This window comes from Heliconius melpomene, chromosome 16, assembly GCF_056956725.1.
Source record: "Heliconius melpomene rosina isolate 202511_hmr_F chromosome 16, ASM5695672v1, whole genome shotgun sequence".
NCBI classification, from domain to species: Eukaryota; Metazoa; Arthropoda; class Insecta; order Lepidoptera; family Nymphalidae; genus Heliconius; species Heliconius melpomene.
Genome location: NC_140404.1, coordinates 3151870 through 3167989, shown reverse-complemented (window position 1 = coordinate 3167989; position 16120 = coordinate 3151870). Strand labels below are relative to the sequence as shown.

The 16120-nt window shown below is 34.9% G+C and overlaps 1 protein-coding gene across 3 annotated transcripts in view; it reads right to left on the bottom strand.

The window, feature by feature from the left end:
* LOC146530697 (amyloid-beta-like protein) overlaps nt 1–16120 on the bottom strand; it is a 116401-nt gene that overhangs the window by 2312 nt on the left and 97969 nt on the right. Inside the window, exons 2-16 of one of the 3 annotated variants that reach the window (XM_085199127.1) lie at nt 5998–6159; nt 5691–5826; nt 5137–5358; nt 4677–4868; nt 4402–4559; nt 4019–4126; nt 3630–3755; nt 3200–3337; nt 2708–2854; nt 2241–2336; nt 1910–2092; nt 1486–1671; nt 1086–1184; nt 753–854; nt 200–358 (exon numbers count right to left, since the gene is read on the bottom strand). In XM_085199127.1, coding sequence (XP_085055253.1) covers nt 200–358; nt 753–854; nt 1086–1184; nt 1486–1671; nt 1910–2092; nt 2241–2336; nt 2708–2854; nt 3200–3337; nt 3630–3755; nt 4019–4126; nt 4402–4559; nt 4677–4868; nt 5137–5358; nt 5691–5826; nt 5998–6159 — 2214 coding nt within the window. The remainder of the gene's footprint in view (nt 1–199; nt 359–752; nt 855–1085; nt 1185–1485; nt 1672–1909; nt 2093–2240; nt 2337–2707; nt 2855–3199; nt 3338–3629; nt 3756–4018; nt 4127–4401; nt 4560–4676; nt 4869–5136; nt 5359–5690; nt 5827–5997; nt 6160–16120) is intronic. The other 2 variants (XM_085199129.1, XM_085199128.1) reach the window with 2 other exon arrangements.

Below are 16120 nucleotides of genomic sequence, written 5' to 3'. Positions count from 1 at the left end.
CAGAATAAATAAAACTATATAACAATATTACGAAAACTCTGCTATAACAAATCCTTTACTTAGTTATATAGCTTTACGCTGTATGTCTAGCAAGATGGCCAGACAGAACGGAGCACCAAAGGCTACAGCCTCTGCATACCTCTTTCGGCTCGTCCACTGTCATCAACCTCTTCACACATGCCCTGAGGAGGATACAAACCTGAACAAATCCCTGCGCGGAGGGCGCGCGGTCGCGGCGACGCGCGACTGCGAGCGCGACGGCCGCGGCCGCCGCCAGCGCCGCGCCGCCCACGCACAGCGCGGGGTACAGCGCGCCCGAGCCACCGCTGGGGGCGCTCGAGCCGCGGACTGTGAAGCCCTGGGAACCACGATCATACTGTTATTATTGAGGGCTTGGATGTTTGGAATTTTTTGATTTTTTTATGCACTATGTTCAGTATTTTTCGCAGAATTCTCATGGCATTGTATGTTGTGGGGGCGGAAATTAACGCCGGGCTTTTTTGCTGTATTAGTAAAGCGAGGAAATGAAAATACTAAATATTTCATTCCCCCGAATGGAAATCGGACAGAAATGGCATTCACCACTGCGTCATTCCGTTAATTCCGACGATAATTCCGTTTTGTTTTTAACCAGAGTATTATTTTATGTTTTTTAATTTGTTAATATTTAAAATTTGTGTATAGTTATTGAGAAGACCAAATGAAAAAAAATATGAAAAAATCTAATTAAAAAAATAAGTAAGTAATCTTACAGGTTGAGAGTGTTGCAGTTCATGTTTGAGAGCGTGCGCTGGTGGTGGCGGCGCCCTTTCTTCAGCTTGCTCCAATGCAGCGCGTAGCCCTTCGCCCTCGGTCTGGAATTAATCAATAAATATCAGTTATTTACCCATTTCTAATGACAAATATATTCTTTTTGTGTAATTTATTACATCCTTATCAGTTTAATCTGACTTTGACCAAGGCCACAAATAATAACTGACGGCTCACCTAGATTTTATAGACGTCATAAATACAAAATGACTTTTTAATTATTTATTTATAATATTTAGTATACAACAATTATAAAAGAACAAATGAAAAAGTACCTCGCTTGTAGAACGTCGGCTAGAGGTCTCACCAACTTCGCTTGTTTCGGTCTCGGTCTCGGGGGCATCAGTCATCGTGCTTGTAATGATATCCTGAACCTAATTTTAAAAATAATAAAAAAGTCTTATATAATAGAATAAATGAGAGCAAAATAGACAAAAAAAAACATCGAAGCAAGTGGTAATACTTTTTAGTGGTGAAATAAAAAAAATACGATTATATTTAAATTGTTCCCCCATCCCCGTTTTGCTAGACTAAGCGCGGCATTGGGGTTCATCTTAAAAATTGGACGAAAAGTGGAGAATTTATACCAAAGATAGGTTCCCTCTGCCGACCTTATTATATGAGGGACAAAGTGGAAACCAAAAACAAAAAAAAACAAACAAACTCTAATCATACCGTTGGAGTAGTTTCCTGTGTAAAAGCTGATCGTGTGGTAAAGTCATGTACGGACACAGAAGCTGAAGGTGATGGAGAGGGCGCGGGGGAGGTCTGCGTGGTCGGCGTAGTGGTGGTGTCCTCAGTGTCGATCACTTCACTGGCCTCGTCGTCTGTTTCTTCAGTTTCTTTGAGACCGTTGGATGTCTGTAATTGGGTATTTTATTCTATATTACAAAATGTAAGTTCGGGATTCGGCTTACGTAAAAACCCAAAAACTTTCTTCCACATGGTTCAACTTTCATTATAAAATAACAAAATATTCATACATTTAAATGATAATAAGCAATAAGAAAATGTTAGAATTCATATCAAACTTTACATATTTTTAATCTCCATTTTCATATTTATAAATAAAAAAGGAAAAAATCTATATTTATCATACCCTAGCCCGTTCATTCTGTATATCCTGGCGCTGGCGGGTGCGTTGGTCTCTCTTAGCGTTGAGTTGGTCGCGTGCGGCCTGTTCCCTCTGCACCTCAGCCTCGATGCGGTCCAGAAGTAACTCTTCAGCTTCAGGCGTCATAGACATAAGGGACACGGCCATGTCGTCCTTGGATTGCATTGACTGTAAATATATATATTTTATTTTGTTACAAATATGTGAATGGATTTGGGATATTTAGTAATAATAATATTTTTAAAATTGTTGTTTCGTAATTATAATATTTGTTTATTTATGTAAGTTAATAAGTGCATAGGTCACCGAAGTTTACCTGAACATAGTCTTCAATAGCGGTTCCGATGCTAGCGTACAGGTGTGGGCGGCGGCGGAGAGAAGTAAGAGCACGTTGTAAGGCGCGGTCAGCATCCTTATAAAAAATATGAATTAATATTGATAAAGAATTTTTTATTAACAGTGTAAGCTAACGACGTACGTACGTACGTAGACGACTAATATTTCGACACATCCGAAGAAAAATGTTACATTTGAAAAGACAGTTTTTTGCTAATAGGACCTTCTTGAGATAATATCTTTAGAAGTATACCTATCCCTTTTATTGAGACGTTGGATCATTTGAAGTATGATTTTTTATATCGATTCTTTTTAACTTTTTGGTTAAGGAGCTGATGATGATGATCTCAGCACTAGGGTCCATCAGCTTACCCTGTTATCTGCGGGACACTGTGAAGAATTTTTTTTAATTCACCCAAATTAAGCATACAAAAATAAAATGTGTACCTGTAACCTATCAGCAGCACTAGCGCGTTCAGCGGCAGCAGCCTCGCGTCCAGCGGCGGCGGCGCGGCGCCACGCTGCTAGGGCTCCGCTGCGTTCGGCCGCCAGCGCGCGGACCAGTCGTTGTAGGCATTTTTGGACACGATGAGCCTGATGATTCATTTTTACAAATTTAAAATAATTTTAGACCGTTTATTTTCAAGATATTAAGTTACATAGGTTTTACACTCCAAATTCATCCTTTCACACAACAAATTCACTATTCAATTCAATTTTATTTTTTAAAAAATATTTTAAAGCAAGCAAAAATTTTCAAGGTAAAGTTGAAATAGAATAGTTTTGCTTAGAATAAAAAGTACCTTAAAATATACATATAATTAAATTTTTTGAAAGTTTTCTTCCATATAACACTTTCATTATATACTTTCATTATAAAAGAAAAAAATTATCAATATTTAAATTTTCAAAATAACAAATAGTCAAAAATGTTCATACATTGGGTGGAGTATCCCGCAGCGAGCGCGAGTAGCACGCGAGCGCGGTGCGGCGACGCTGAGCGAGGTGTGCGAGGACGCGCTGCTGGTGCAGGGCGGCGAGACGGCGGCGTTCAGATACGCCTTCTTCTTCTAACGACTGTAGATAAAAATTTTTTATTTATAATATTTGTTTAGGGATTTTCATAATTGAATATCTTGGATTCAGATACACAAGCATGTTGTGGATTCGATTCCCACTCGAGAAAATGAAATATTTTAATTTATTTTAATGTATTACAATTTCATCGTTATGGTCGCGTCGAGGCAAAGCGCGATGTTGACTTCTGCCTCTATGTCTTAGAACTCGAGGCTCTCTCTACCTACCCTGCTACATGAGGGATAGAGCGTGAAGCTGGCTTTTGTTATTGTAAACCTTTTTTTTATATTACCTGGATATTAGCCTGGAACTTAGCAGTCATATGTTGGCGGAAAGTTTGCGCGGCGACAGGGTCTGAGGACATCATTTGTTGATAACGATCTTCCAGCTCAGACCATTCACGCATCACTTTGGTAATCTAAAATATAAGTTAGTGGTTTTTTTTTATTTAATTGTGTTAGACCTTATATACAATTTATTAAATATATAGAGGCCACCATGGCGCAGTAGCACGTCGTCAGACTATACGATGATAATGCATTCCATCCTAACGATTTTTTTTTATTTTCTCGCTATGGCGCGATAAAGCGTGGCGTTAAAAACCACCACTCAAAATCTCTCCAATTCTATGAAAAATGAAATTTTAGAATGTATAATTTTCATTATTAACTTATAATTTACCTTTTCACGGTGAGTCTCTTCAAGTCGTTGCTGTGCGTCCTTGTAGCTCTGATGTTCAGTCCGGGGGTCAAAATGCGAAAAGTAAGGGTCGGATGTAGCAGTGGAAGCCTGCAAAATATGTACCGGTTATCTTTAAAGGAAACAAAGTATAGTAGAACACCTAGTAGTGAAGTATGTGCATAAATGTCTTAAGATATATTAAATTTTAACATTACATAATGTCAGGTATGAAACGATATATCCAAAAAAATAATTCCAGAAATTTAAAAACGGATAAATTGAAACATAAGGACATGTATTGGAACTATTGTATTGCTTTAATATAGCTTCATCATCAAGTCTCTTTACATGTGTCGAGAAATATCATCGAGTTGTTAACTAACCGTAGTAGTTGTGGTAGTGGTAGTCGTGGTGGAAGTGGTGGTCGAAGGCGACGCAGAAGATTCAGGTCGTGGCCAAGCAGAGTCGTCAGCATCAGTATAGTCATCGTCTTCGGCGTCATCATCACGAGTCAAATCAGCATCTTCATCCTCATCCATATCTGCTTACACAAATATTAATTTATGTATGTACAAAAATTATACAACAAATAGTAATAATAAATATTAAATATATTCCATATAATTCACAAGTTTTCCTAAATAATAAATTGAGTTACCGTCGTCAGTATCGTCGTCGTCATCATCATCGCTGAGATTGAGAGTGTCATCATCATCATCGGTGAGAGTATCTTCGTCATCAAGGAGTTCATCATCACGTTCATCCATAGCAGCAGATGCAGCCAACATTTCCTCACCACCAGGGCTCACCGGCACGCCTACATCCATGGGCTTGTGCATCTTGACATTCTCTGTGAAAATCCAAGACATGTTAAAAATTTAAAAAAATAGTATAAGTCCTTACGAATGGTTTCAAAACTTACGCCATTGTGGCATAGTTAAGGACTGCCTGACTCGTAACGCAACGACTGCTAATTCGATTTTATGGGAGAAAATGTTATTCAAAAAGAATTTTATTTTCTTGGCTTAATTAGCCAGCTAGTGACAATACTTACTCAAAAAAAGGCCTAGTACAGTAATTATATAAATTAATAGTAGAGTTAATTTTTGAACACTTACCCTTAAAATGTTTAGGGCAGCACACAAATTCGACTCCAGAAAACAAGCTGATGCCGCAGGGCAGGAGCATAGCGAAGGTGCGCAGGCGCAGTCCTCGTTGGGCGCAGGCGCGTCCAGCAGTAGCGTTCCAACGGGAGAATTGCCAGCACCGGCTCTGGTTGTGGATGTGATCGAACAGACAGCTCTCAGGTACTAACAGCGCGTCCGATTGGAATGGGCCTTCTGCCACCAAATAATCTTTGTAGTTAACGTGGACATTTGTGAATATATTATAAAGATATGAGATCATTATTATTTATTTTATATTTTGATTTCTTCGATTTGTTTTCGAGGCAAAGCGCGGCGTTGGGTTCCACCACTTAACACGTCTTTAGAATTCGGCGAAAAATGGCGAACTCAGTGTCTTAACACTAGGATTTTAATTAAAATTTAGTCATTCTAGTTTTAGTAAAAAAAGTACTTATTTATTATGTTTATTGAATTGGTGATGATATAATAAAATGAATAATTGTATTAAAGCCTATAAAATGTGATCTTATCGGTTATATGCATACCAAGACAACGGAAGGGCTTCACCCATCTGGTGACTTTGCACTTGGCGGCGTTGCCGGAGCCGAGCTTGCACCAGTTGCTGACTTTGACGTAGTGGGAAGCCTCTACGATGTTGGTGATGTCGTGGCTTGGGTATACCTGCAGATGAGAGAATTGCTAGAGTTAAAATATTTTTGCGGGTTAAAATTTCTTAAAATATTTCTGATTTTTTAACTTGATTCGCCTTGGATTGTTTCTTGATTTGACTTTTTAATATTCATACTTCTTTCTACATATTGTTATTATTCTGTTATTTTTTTACAATTTTACCTTCTTGCAATAGTCAAGTATTTCCATCTTGTCCTTCAAGCAGTTGTGGGGTTTCGTCGTAAGGTCGGGCGTCCACCGCCCCGCTGCAGACATGTACTGCGGGTGGTAGGTGGCGCCGGCCTCGCATAGCACCGCGACTTGCGGCTCTGCACCGCTGGTCGCCTGGAAATGAACAAGTTTTGGTTAAGATTGACAGTTTTTACATTTTTAAATTGATTCTCTTCTGTCCTTTGTTAATAAAAATTTTGTGTTTTAGTATGTTGTAAATAATTAAAATTATATACCTATATGTACTTGGAAAAGACAAGGTTATTTTGAAAAACAGACAGACAATTCAATTTTATTTATGTATATTTTGTAGTGAAAGTGATTGTTAATTAACTATTTAACATATATTTATTTATATTTCAAATTCAAATATCCAACTTCTGGTAAGAAAAAAGATTAAAGCCTCGACTAGAAGAAAAAAAGACCATTAAAATTATTACAATTTCAATAAAACAAATCAGTTTCTTTATCATTAATTTGTATGACAAACATCTAGTAATATATTCCTTAATCAATATGAATCTATTCTAAAATGTACGGAAGGCACGCGAGCGCGAGTTAGACAAATAGTGTTTACTCTGAACGTCTAGACGGCGGGGTGGGGGGCAGTTCCTGGGAAAACATTGGTAGACAGACTCACAGGGGTCACTGAACGCATAACTTCTTTTCTTATGTTATTGCACTTAGATAATAGCTTTCTTGGACATTGTCGTTTTTTTAATGTATTGTTTTCAGCTTCTCACTGTATCTCAGAGGGAAGTGTTAACACACTCCGTTCCCCACTCTCCGCAGAATTTTCGGCATTGCATGTTGAGAGACGTTGGTTGTCACTCGGGGAAATGGATTATAATTTATCAATATTTTCATTTCGCTTCGCTCTGGTATCAAAAGCGAGTGTAAGTTCCACTCAGCATGCACTGCCTCGAAAAATTCGGTGGAAAGTGATTAGTCTCTAGTCTTAGTCTCTCTTTCTCTGCCTACTCTGTTAAATGCGGGATAGAGCGTGAAGCGGAAGAAAAAAATTTACAACAAAGATTGCAACGAAATAATTATATATTAGTAACAGGTAAAAGTAACACTTCCATTGTTCTTCTTCAAATAAAACTTGCAACAGTTGAAAATAATATTTCAGAAATATGAAAAATGGTTATAAAACGGTGTTTCTTAGACACGTAGCGTATAAAATATTTATAAAATGGTAAAATATGTAAAATTCGTAGCTTTTACTACCGAAATTACACCTACCTTTTCGAATCGTAAAACAAAGGTATAGCATTTCCTTTTGTTGCTGTTAATAAAAGCGAAGCTAAAAAATTTTATATTTGCCTCGTTTTTAATTAGAAACGTTGTACGACTTCGTAATGTTTTTTTTTTAATAAAAAAGACTATACAACCAATAGTCCGGATACATTAGTAACTGATACTCTGATATTATTTCCGTCACTAGAATACACCCTGTATAAACAGAGCGTATAAGGTGACTTTAATAAAGAAATATCTATGTATTCCGTATTTTGTTACATTCCGACAAATCATTTCCTATTTGAATAATTTTAAATTTTGACAGGTAAACTTTAATTAATATTGATTGACAACTGATATTAAAAAAAAATAACAAAACAACCATTGAAATTGATGACGACTATAGATGGCTATAGATGTTAAATTGTATTTGTATTTATAATGTTATGATTGTAATACATTTCTATGATAAATTTTAGCAGGTTTTGGTGATTAAATAGCCAAACATAAAGATAGAAATATTATTGTTTTAAGCACAAGGCTAAGCAGAGAGAATCTACGAACCTAATAGTGTTCAACACTTCGTTCCCGTTTCCTACTTTTCGCACAGTTCTGGAGGCATTGCGTGTTGAGTGGCGGTATTCAACGTTTTGCTTTACCTCGTTGCCAGAGCGAGGAATCAAACCTACCACCTGTCACGCACATTTGTGCCTTGCACAACGGCAGGCCTTAAATACACTCATGAAAGTATTAAACGAGTGTATAATAAATTAACTTGTCAATTAAACAAGAAAAGTACTGAGCGAGCTTTTAAAAAACACGAAAGCTCTCCTTTCACGATAATTATTTAAATGCAATACATTTAAGTATCAATCCGACACGTTCCGACGAACACAATGTGGTTAACATTAAAATATATTGAATATCGAGCTTAATTGAAAAAAGCTGTTACTGAGTAATAAATAAAGGAATAAACGCTCGATCATCCATTACTGGAGTAAGATCGAGAGAGAGAGAGAGAGGGAGAGAGGTTAATAAATATATTTTTTTATTAAACTTTTCACCCATATGCCGATTTTATACGGATTTATTTAATGTTATTCCATTTCTTTCACTGATTACTTTGCCTCTTTACTTATTTAGTTTCTCTATAAATAACATTTTCAAAGCTCAAAGTACAAAGCGAATCGTATAACTCGTTTTAAATGAGATTTTAGGAGGGGTAAGTTTATTTTGTAATTGTTTATTATGTTTTGAAAACTTTATATTTAGACTGAGATCCTGTTTGAATGTCAATTGGTAGCTTTTGAGTTAAAAGTTCTATTCTACTAGTGTTAGTTAAAGCATAGTTAAAAAAAACCGGCCAAGTGCGAGTCGGACTCACGCACAAATGGTTCCGTACCATTAATCTATAAAGACGGCATTGATTTTCTTTATATTGTCTGTGTAAATTTCAAATATCTAACATATATATAGAAAGACGAACGGATGGACAGTGAAGTCTTAGTGATAAAGTCCCGTTTCACCGTTTTCGATGCGGGACCCTAATAATACGATGTACTAGGACTACTAAATAATATGTAAATATATTATAAATATTAAAAAAAAACCTCAAAAAATTGTAATTAACTAGCAAAAAGTTAATTACTAGATTAAAATGTTAGTATAATTACTAGACCCATTTCAAGAATTTTAATAATGGTGCAGATTTAAAAGTGTTTTAATGCAGTGTATTTTAATTAATGAAACCTTTTAAAGCTTTATCATTAGGTTAAAAATCTCTGTGAAAAAGTTCACATACTGTTTTGGTTAAATTATTTAATATTTCACGTTATTAAGGCGTAAATAATATGGTAAGGTCGTTGTGGCCCAGTGGCATAAGCGTGTGATTGTAAAGACGAGGGTTGGAACCCGAGGGAAAGAATTATTATTTATTAATATTTTCATTTCTTCGTTCTGGAACCTCGAAAAAATCATCGGAAAGTGGGGAACGGAAAGTCTAACACTAGGTTCCTTCTGCCTACAAACAAAATATTGTTTTAAATTTAATTATAACGTGATATTTTCATCCCCTTCACATGAGAGGCGTGTCTATGGACATTGAAAACAAAGGGTGATAAATGATTGCGTGCTCGTGACAGCGGTCGCGGTCACCTTATCGTTTGAGATTTATTTAATAGGAAGCATATAAAGTCATTTTGTTGACGGCATAGAGTCTGGCTGTAAATTCAACGATTGTGGGTTCGATTTCCACTTGATGGAATAAATTATTTTTAGTTTTTCGCTCTGGTAAAAATAGAGGTTCACGACTACTACTCAAAGTCCTGGTTTTTTTCTTTTACTATATTATATTATAGTTTAAAATGCTAGCAACACTTAACAAACAAAAGAAAAGTTTACTAGCTATAAAATTATCTCCACTCATACAAATATACATATAAAATAATTGTCCATAAACAATTGTCATTCAACTCTTACCGATTCTCTTTTTTTGTAGCATTGTTGTTTCACGGTTAATTACCGGCGTTTCGCTTTATTTTATTTTTTTTTGTTCCCTTTTGTTTCCTTTTGGGTAATTTAATAGAGCACTCTTTACACCATCCAGTCGTTTTTGTTTGTGAGCGCTCGAATACTAATTGTATTGTACGTAATGTTATTATTTTGCGTCCCTTCTCATTTTATTAAATAATTTTTCGTATTTTTATAATTTAGATAGGTATAGTGAAAATTAAGTTTTGTAGTTGAAAGACATAAAAATATTTGTGGTCTTAGAAATATCTAATAAATAATAAAAAATATTTAATAATGAAATATATATATTTTTTAAATATCAAGAAAATTCTAATGGATGAAGCTTTGGTCTTTTAAGTAAATACTATCTTTCAAGTAAAACTCATTTAGCCCAGCCTTTGAGGTAATTGAATATTCTACACTCGCTTCAACATGAATTCAATTAATAACTAATAGTATGTTCGATCTTAAGATTTATTATTATTAAACTGAGACACTCCGTTCTCACTTTCCGCACAAATATCAAAAAGTCAAAACATTACTTCTTAAATAACTAACTTCAACGAAAAACTTTTTCCAACTAGCAGTTCCCCTAAGTGGGATTGAACCAGCAACCATCGTATCCGACGCTATAGCTTACGTCTACGTTATATTATTACGTTATAGCTTTATATCTTAACTAGCGGACGCGCGCAGCTTCACTTGCGTATTTAAGGGTGAATTCTAATAACCCATGAAACATGTGTTCAATGAAATATTTTTAAGAGTCTAAATTTCAAATTTTATAAAAATCGGTGGAGATTTTAAGATTTTATCCATACAAACTTTCAACCCCTTATTTGCCTCCTTAGGGGATGAATTCTAGAAAAACATGAAACATATGTTCAATTAAATATTTTTAAGAGTCTGTATTTCAAATTTTATAAAAATTGGTGACGATTTAAAAAAAACCTATACAAACTTTCAACCCCTTATTTGCACCCTTAGGGGGAGAATTCTAGAAAACGATGAAACACGTGTTTAATTAAATACTTTTAAAAATCTAAATTTCAAATTTTATAAAAATCGGTGCCGATTTAATTTTTTTTCCATACAAACTTTGAACCCTTATTTCACCCCTTTAGGGTTAAAATTTTTCAAAATCCCTTCTTAGTGGATGTCCAGATTACGAAAGTAAACTTTTGTCCAAATTTAACGTTTCTACCATCAGCGGTTACGGCTGTGCGCGCGTCTTACCTCAGTCAGTGAGGACAAGTCCTTTTATATATATAGATATACTACATTTTTGGTGTAATATATTATTTCTAAATACAAAATTTCAATTTATGTTTACAGTACAGTCGCTTACAGTCAAAAGTTTACTAATTAAATTGTAAATATCATCTTGGTAGTTATCTCGTTACACTGGAATAACCAATACAAATAAACAGACAGTAAAGTCAAAGTCAACGTTATATATATATTAATACTATTCGTATCTTTAGACAAGTCGTCGTTTCACAGTTAATTGCCAAGTTTTCGCCTGACGATGCTTTTCCACTTCCTTTTGGGTAATTAAATAAAGTGCACTCTCTTCAAACTGTGTTTTCATTCGGGAGATAGTAAGAAAAGGATATTTTTAACAATATTTAACTGAGCAGTAGTAAAAAAGCCAGTTGAGGCCAGTCGTAGCACAGGGGTTGTGGTTCGATGTCCACTCGAGGAAATATTTATTAAATTTCTTCGCTCTGGACTTCGGAGGATCCCTCTGCCTATCCCGCTGTGTGCGGGATACAGCGTGAATATATAGAAGATACTTTAAAATAAAATTTAAATTATAGTGTACATTCTTCTCTTAATTTCTCCTGGAAGATCGTTATATTAAAACAATAGAGAACAAAGACGTCTGGGATATCTGGATATACTGCATTAATTATGCAAGCTCGTGTGTATGACACAGTCTCTATATATATACTTACATTTTCTGAGAAACTGAGATGATAAAATATAAGCACATCTTATTTCTTACTGTTTCACTGTAAAATTTTACCTGCATATTATATACATATATGTGTTTTTAATTAAACTATTTAATAGTTTTTTTAAGTTCTATAACTAAAACTATTTTAATTTGTTCCAAGGAAGTTAAATGTATTATTGAGATTGTATTCTTGAGATTGCATTAACCTTAAATCAATATCTTAATAATGATTACTCGAAACAAAATAATCTCTACTTCTTAAGAGCCAACGGTTGTGAGTTCAATTCCCACTCGGGGGAATAAGTTATTATTTATTAATATTTTTACTTCTTCGCTTTGGTACCAAGGCAAACGCGCGGCGTTGAGTTCCGCCACTCAACGAGCAATGTCTCGAATTCAGTGTTAAAGTGAGAAACGGAGTGTCTTAATATTAGTTTCTCTCTACCTAATATTGAAATAACTGCACAAATTTAGTAGTTTATCTATAAATATATATTTAGTTATAGAAGAATCTTCGGCCCATCTCATTGTAGCGTCTGTCAGTTGATGATCACTGCTTGATATGGGTTGCCTACTGAATATTCTAAGATATATATTTGGAATTCCAAAGCTGAGATATATTAAATTACATAAGTGTATGGAAATCCACTTATTGTAAAAAGGTTACGTGAAAAATATTTTATGTTATGGGTAAACCATTGTTGCATTAGTTTTGTGATTTTTTCCTTAATTCTAACAGATTTTCCCTCATATAGCAGAGTAGGCAGAAGAATATAGTGTTAACACACTCTGCTAAGCTCAAATTTTCGTGAAATTGATGTGTGCCGATGAATACATGAAAATATGTTCATGAAAATATGTTCAGTACATGAAAAATATGTAGGGCGTTCATAAAAACCACTACTTTCAAGGGTCCCAAAGCAGGAGGGGAATTTCATTTGGGTATACAACTTTCCCTTTACAAATTATTGTTCGTATTCAAAATAGTTAGGCATTAGTTGCGGTGCTGGGGCACGTTCGTTTGCAAGTTGCCTCGTTAGGTGACTGACAAGCTCTGGAAGTTTACTAAGATCTCCTGTAACTGATTTGTGGTTTGAAAATAGGACGACAAGTCGTTTTAATATGGAATTATCTTTTAATGTTTTCATTTTATTACTATCTGTACAACGTAGGATAATTTTCATTAGATTTTTATTTATTTTTTTCAGTAAAATTTCACTGTAAAATCATCAGCATCACGTCTTATCCCGTACACATCAGGATAGGCAGAGAAAACCTAGTGTTAAGTTAATTCGTCGTCCAAATGCGAGTAAAAATTGGAGAACGGAGTGTATTGAAAGTAGGTTTTCTCTATATATCCTCTTATATAAAATGTGAGCCCGAAAAAACATTTATTTTATCCAATATAAAATGTTTCAAATAAATATTTGAACTAGCTTTATTTCTTATTTATTAAGGCCACCGAGATTGCAGGCAGCTAAGAGGAAAGTCTAGTACGGTAGAGTTCTGGAGAATAACGACTGATGTAATGTCACTGTACTGGAAGTTATATATTAGGTGATATATTGTTTCTAGAGACTTGGGTGTAGAGACATTTTTAAAATTGTGTTATTATTCAATTTTGTTAAAATTACAGCTGCTACGTGCTTTACTATATTTTTTAATAGTACTTCTCGAAGAAAAAATTGACTTGAAATGTTAACAATATTCATTTAATTTGATTTTGAGGACAGGATCCGGAAAGCCGATAAAAATTTTGTATGTAACTAGCCATAAAGAACTGATAGCTGAAATAGCCTATAGGTATTTTATTTTTTATCGTTTATTTAAGTTATTTTTTATCGTTTCTACAAAAGCCTATCTTTGTTACTTTTTTTTCGTCGAATTTTCGAGAAGTTAGAATATAAAACTAACAACCGTCGTACTTACAGTCGGAGTCCAGGTCTTGTACTTTTAGTTTAAACAAATCGCAAAAAAATCTTTACTGTATTTTAACTCGAATTTGTGTAACGTTAAAATTACATTTAAATGATCCTAATATTATACTGTAACCCGACACCCCATTCTCTTCGTTCTTGTGGTTGATGGGGGTTGAAATTCTACCCTTACTTATTACAACGAGGAAATATTTATGTATACAATTATGAAATGTCAATTTCAGTAAAACTTGTCAAAAACCCGACAGAAAGTGGAGAACAGAGTGTCATAAAACTAGATTATCTCCGCCTACTCTGTTGTCTGCGGGATACAGCGAGAAACTGCTTAGTTGAAAATCGCCAAAATTGGTAGATAGTAGATATACGTAACAAACGTAAGTATAAACACCCACTTAGTATAAATATCAATGAACTATAACCATCACTTCAGATATTACCATATTTTAGTTACTTAGTAATAATTTATTACTCCTATATGAATCTTTAAATCAAAATTTATAGCGTACACGTAAAATTGATGATATATAATAAATAAATAAATCACGACATCAATATTCTAATTTGTCGGTGAAACATAATTTCGTATTATAGCAATAAATCTTAACTAGAAGATTAAGAGGGCCGGATCGACGCTATTAGTCATGTCGCAGCAATAGCACCTATATTCTGTTTTTATCAGCTTCACGCTCTATCCTGCACACAGTACGGTAGGCAGAGGGAACCTAATGTTACGACTGGAGGCATTATGTGATGAATAAGGGAACCCAACGCCGCGCTTTACCTCGACGCCACAACGAAAAAATTATAATATAAATAGTGTGTTGAGTTGAATGGCGGAACCCAACGCCGCGTTTTGCCTCGACACCAGAGCAAACAGATGAAAATATGAATTTAAGCAAATATTTAATTTCTCCCAGTGGATGTCGAACCCACAATCAACCACGATTGGCCTTGATATCACTTATTTAGAAGCACATATGTCATATGTCATAGTACGAGGCAATAAGTTATTAGCTGAGTACGTAATAGCGCTCTCAGCAAATGTGCTCGAATCGGCTGACATTGCTTTTCGTAATTTATTATACGAGTCATGCTTAATTAACCTATGTATATTTCGTCTTTAATCGTTTAGGACCTATTGAGAATAGTGACGCGGTTCTCCGTTGGCAATTTAAAACAACATGGTGGAATGTAGTGTAAAGTTATATAATCAACTGCCAGAGTTGATAATTAATATGGATATTTTTGGACATTATAAAATTCCGTTATAAAATACCTTAGCAGGGATAGGTAGAAGGAACCTGGGTCTCTTTTGTCAAGACATTCCGTTCTCATTAAGACACTTCAGTTCTCTACTATCCACCAAATTCTGGAAGCATTATGCGTTGTGTGGCGGAACTCAACGCCGCGCTCTGCCTCGTTACTAGGGCGAAGAAATTAAAATATTAAATATTTCATCTCGAGCGAGAATCGTACTCATAGTAAAATGGTGTGTACAAACCGGCATTTTTATTTCAAATTATAAAAGATTTAAACTAAGTTAGGCTAAGCATAAATATAAAATGAACACTTCAAAGAAGGAAGCAGAAAGTTAAGTCAATTTAGCCGCAAGTTAGAGCAACGACAAGAGAATCGCTGTTCTTACTTACAATGCAAATATATGTAAATCGGTACACATTAATGTTGCGGCTTGTTGGAAAATTGTAAAGACGACAGAGACAATATTGTGCATTTTTAGGGTTCCGTACTTCAAAAGGTGAAAACAGAACCCTTGTAGGGTCACTTTTTTTATTAAAAGTTCTAATTATAATATGTTATCCATTTTCTGAACTTCTAGATGAATGACAAAATGGAGAACGGAGTGACTAATCACTAGGTTCCTTCTGCATGCTTACGCTGCTGGGTGTGGGATACAGGGTAAAGCTAAAAAGAAGTTAAAATAATCTTTTTCCAATCGTTTCCATGGTCTACTTCACAAATAAAAAGAGAGTACATACTATGGACCTATTTATTGTTACATATTATATGTATATTACACTGTTAGAAAATAATATAAATTTTTAATTACTATCGACATCAATGTAAGTAAGTACGCTTAAGCCACGTTCAAAATTCCCCGCAGTTTATAAACAGCACTCCGGTTGCTATGCAAATGTATGGAGATTCCGAAGAGGAGACTACTCGCGACTCCTCCGCTGAAGCATCACTGTGTAATTAGAGCTGTCAAAAGGCAACCTTGTGTTTCTAGTTTGGGTAGTTTCATTTCATCAGTTTAGAAGTAATAAAATAATTAATTATATACATAGATTGAATTGCAGCTCATCGAAGCGCAGGAAGCAAGCGTTGTCACAAGTCGTAGGTTCGATTTCTTCTGTCTTTACGCCATTAAGCTTAAGTTTTTCAACTTCATTAAATTTGCACCGAA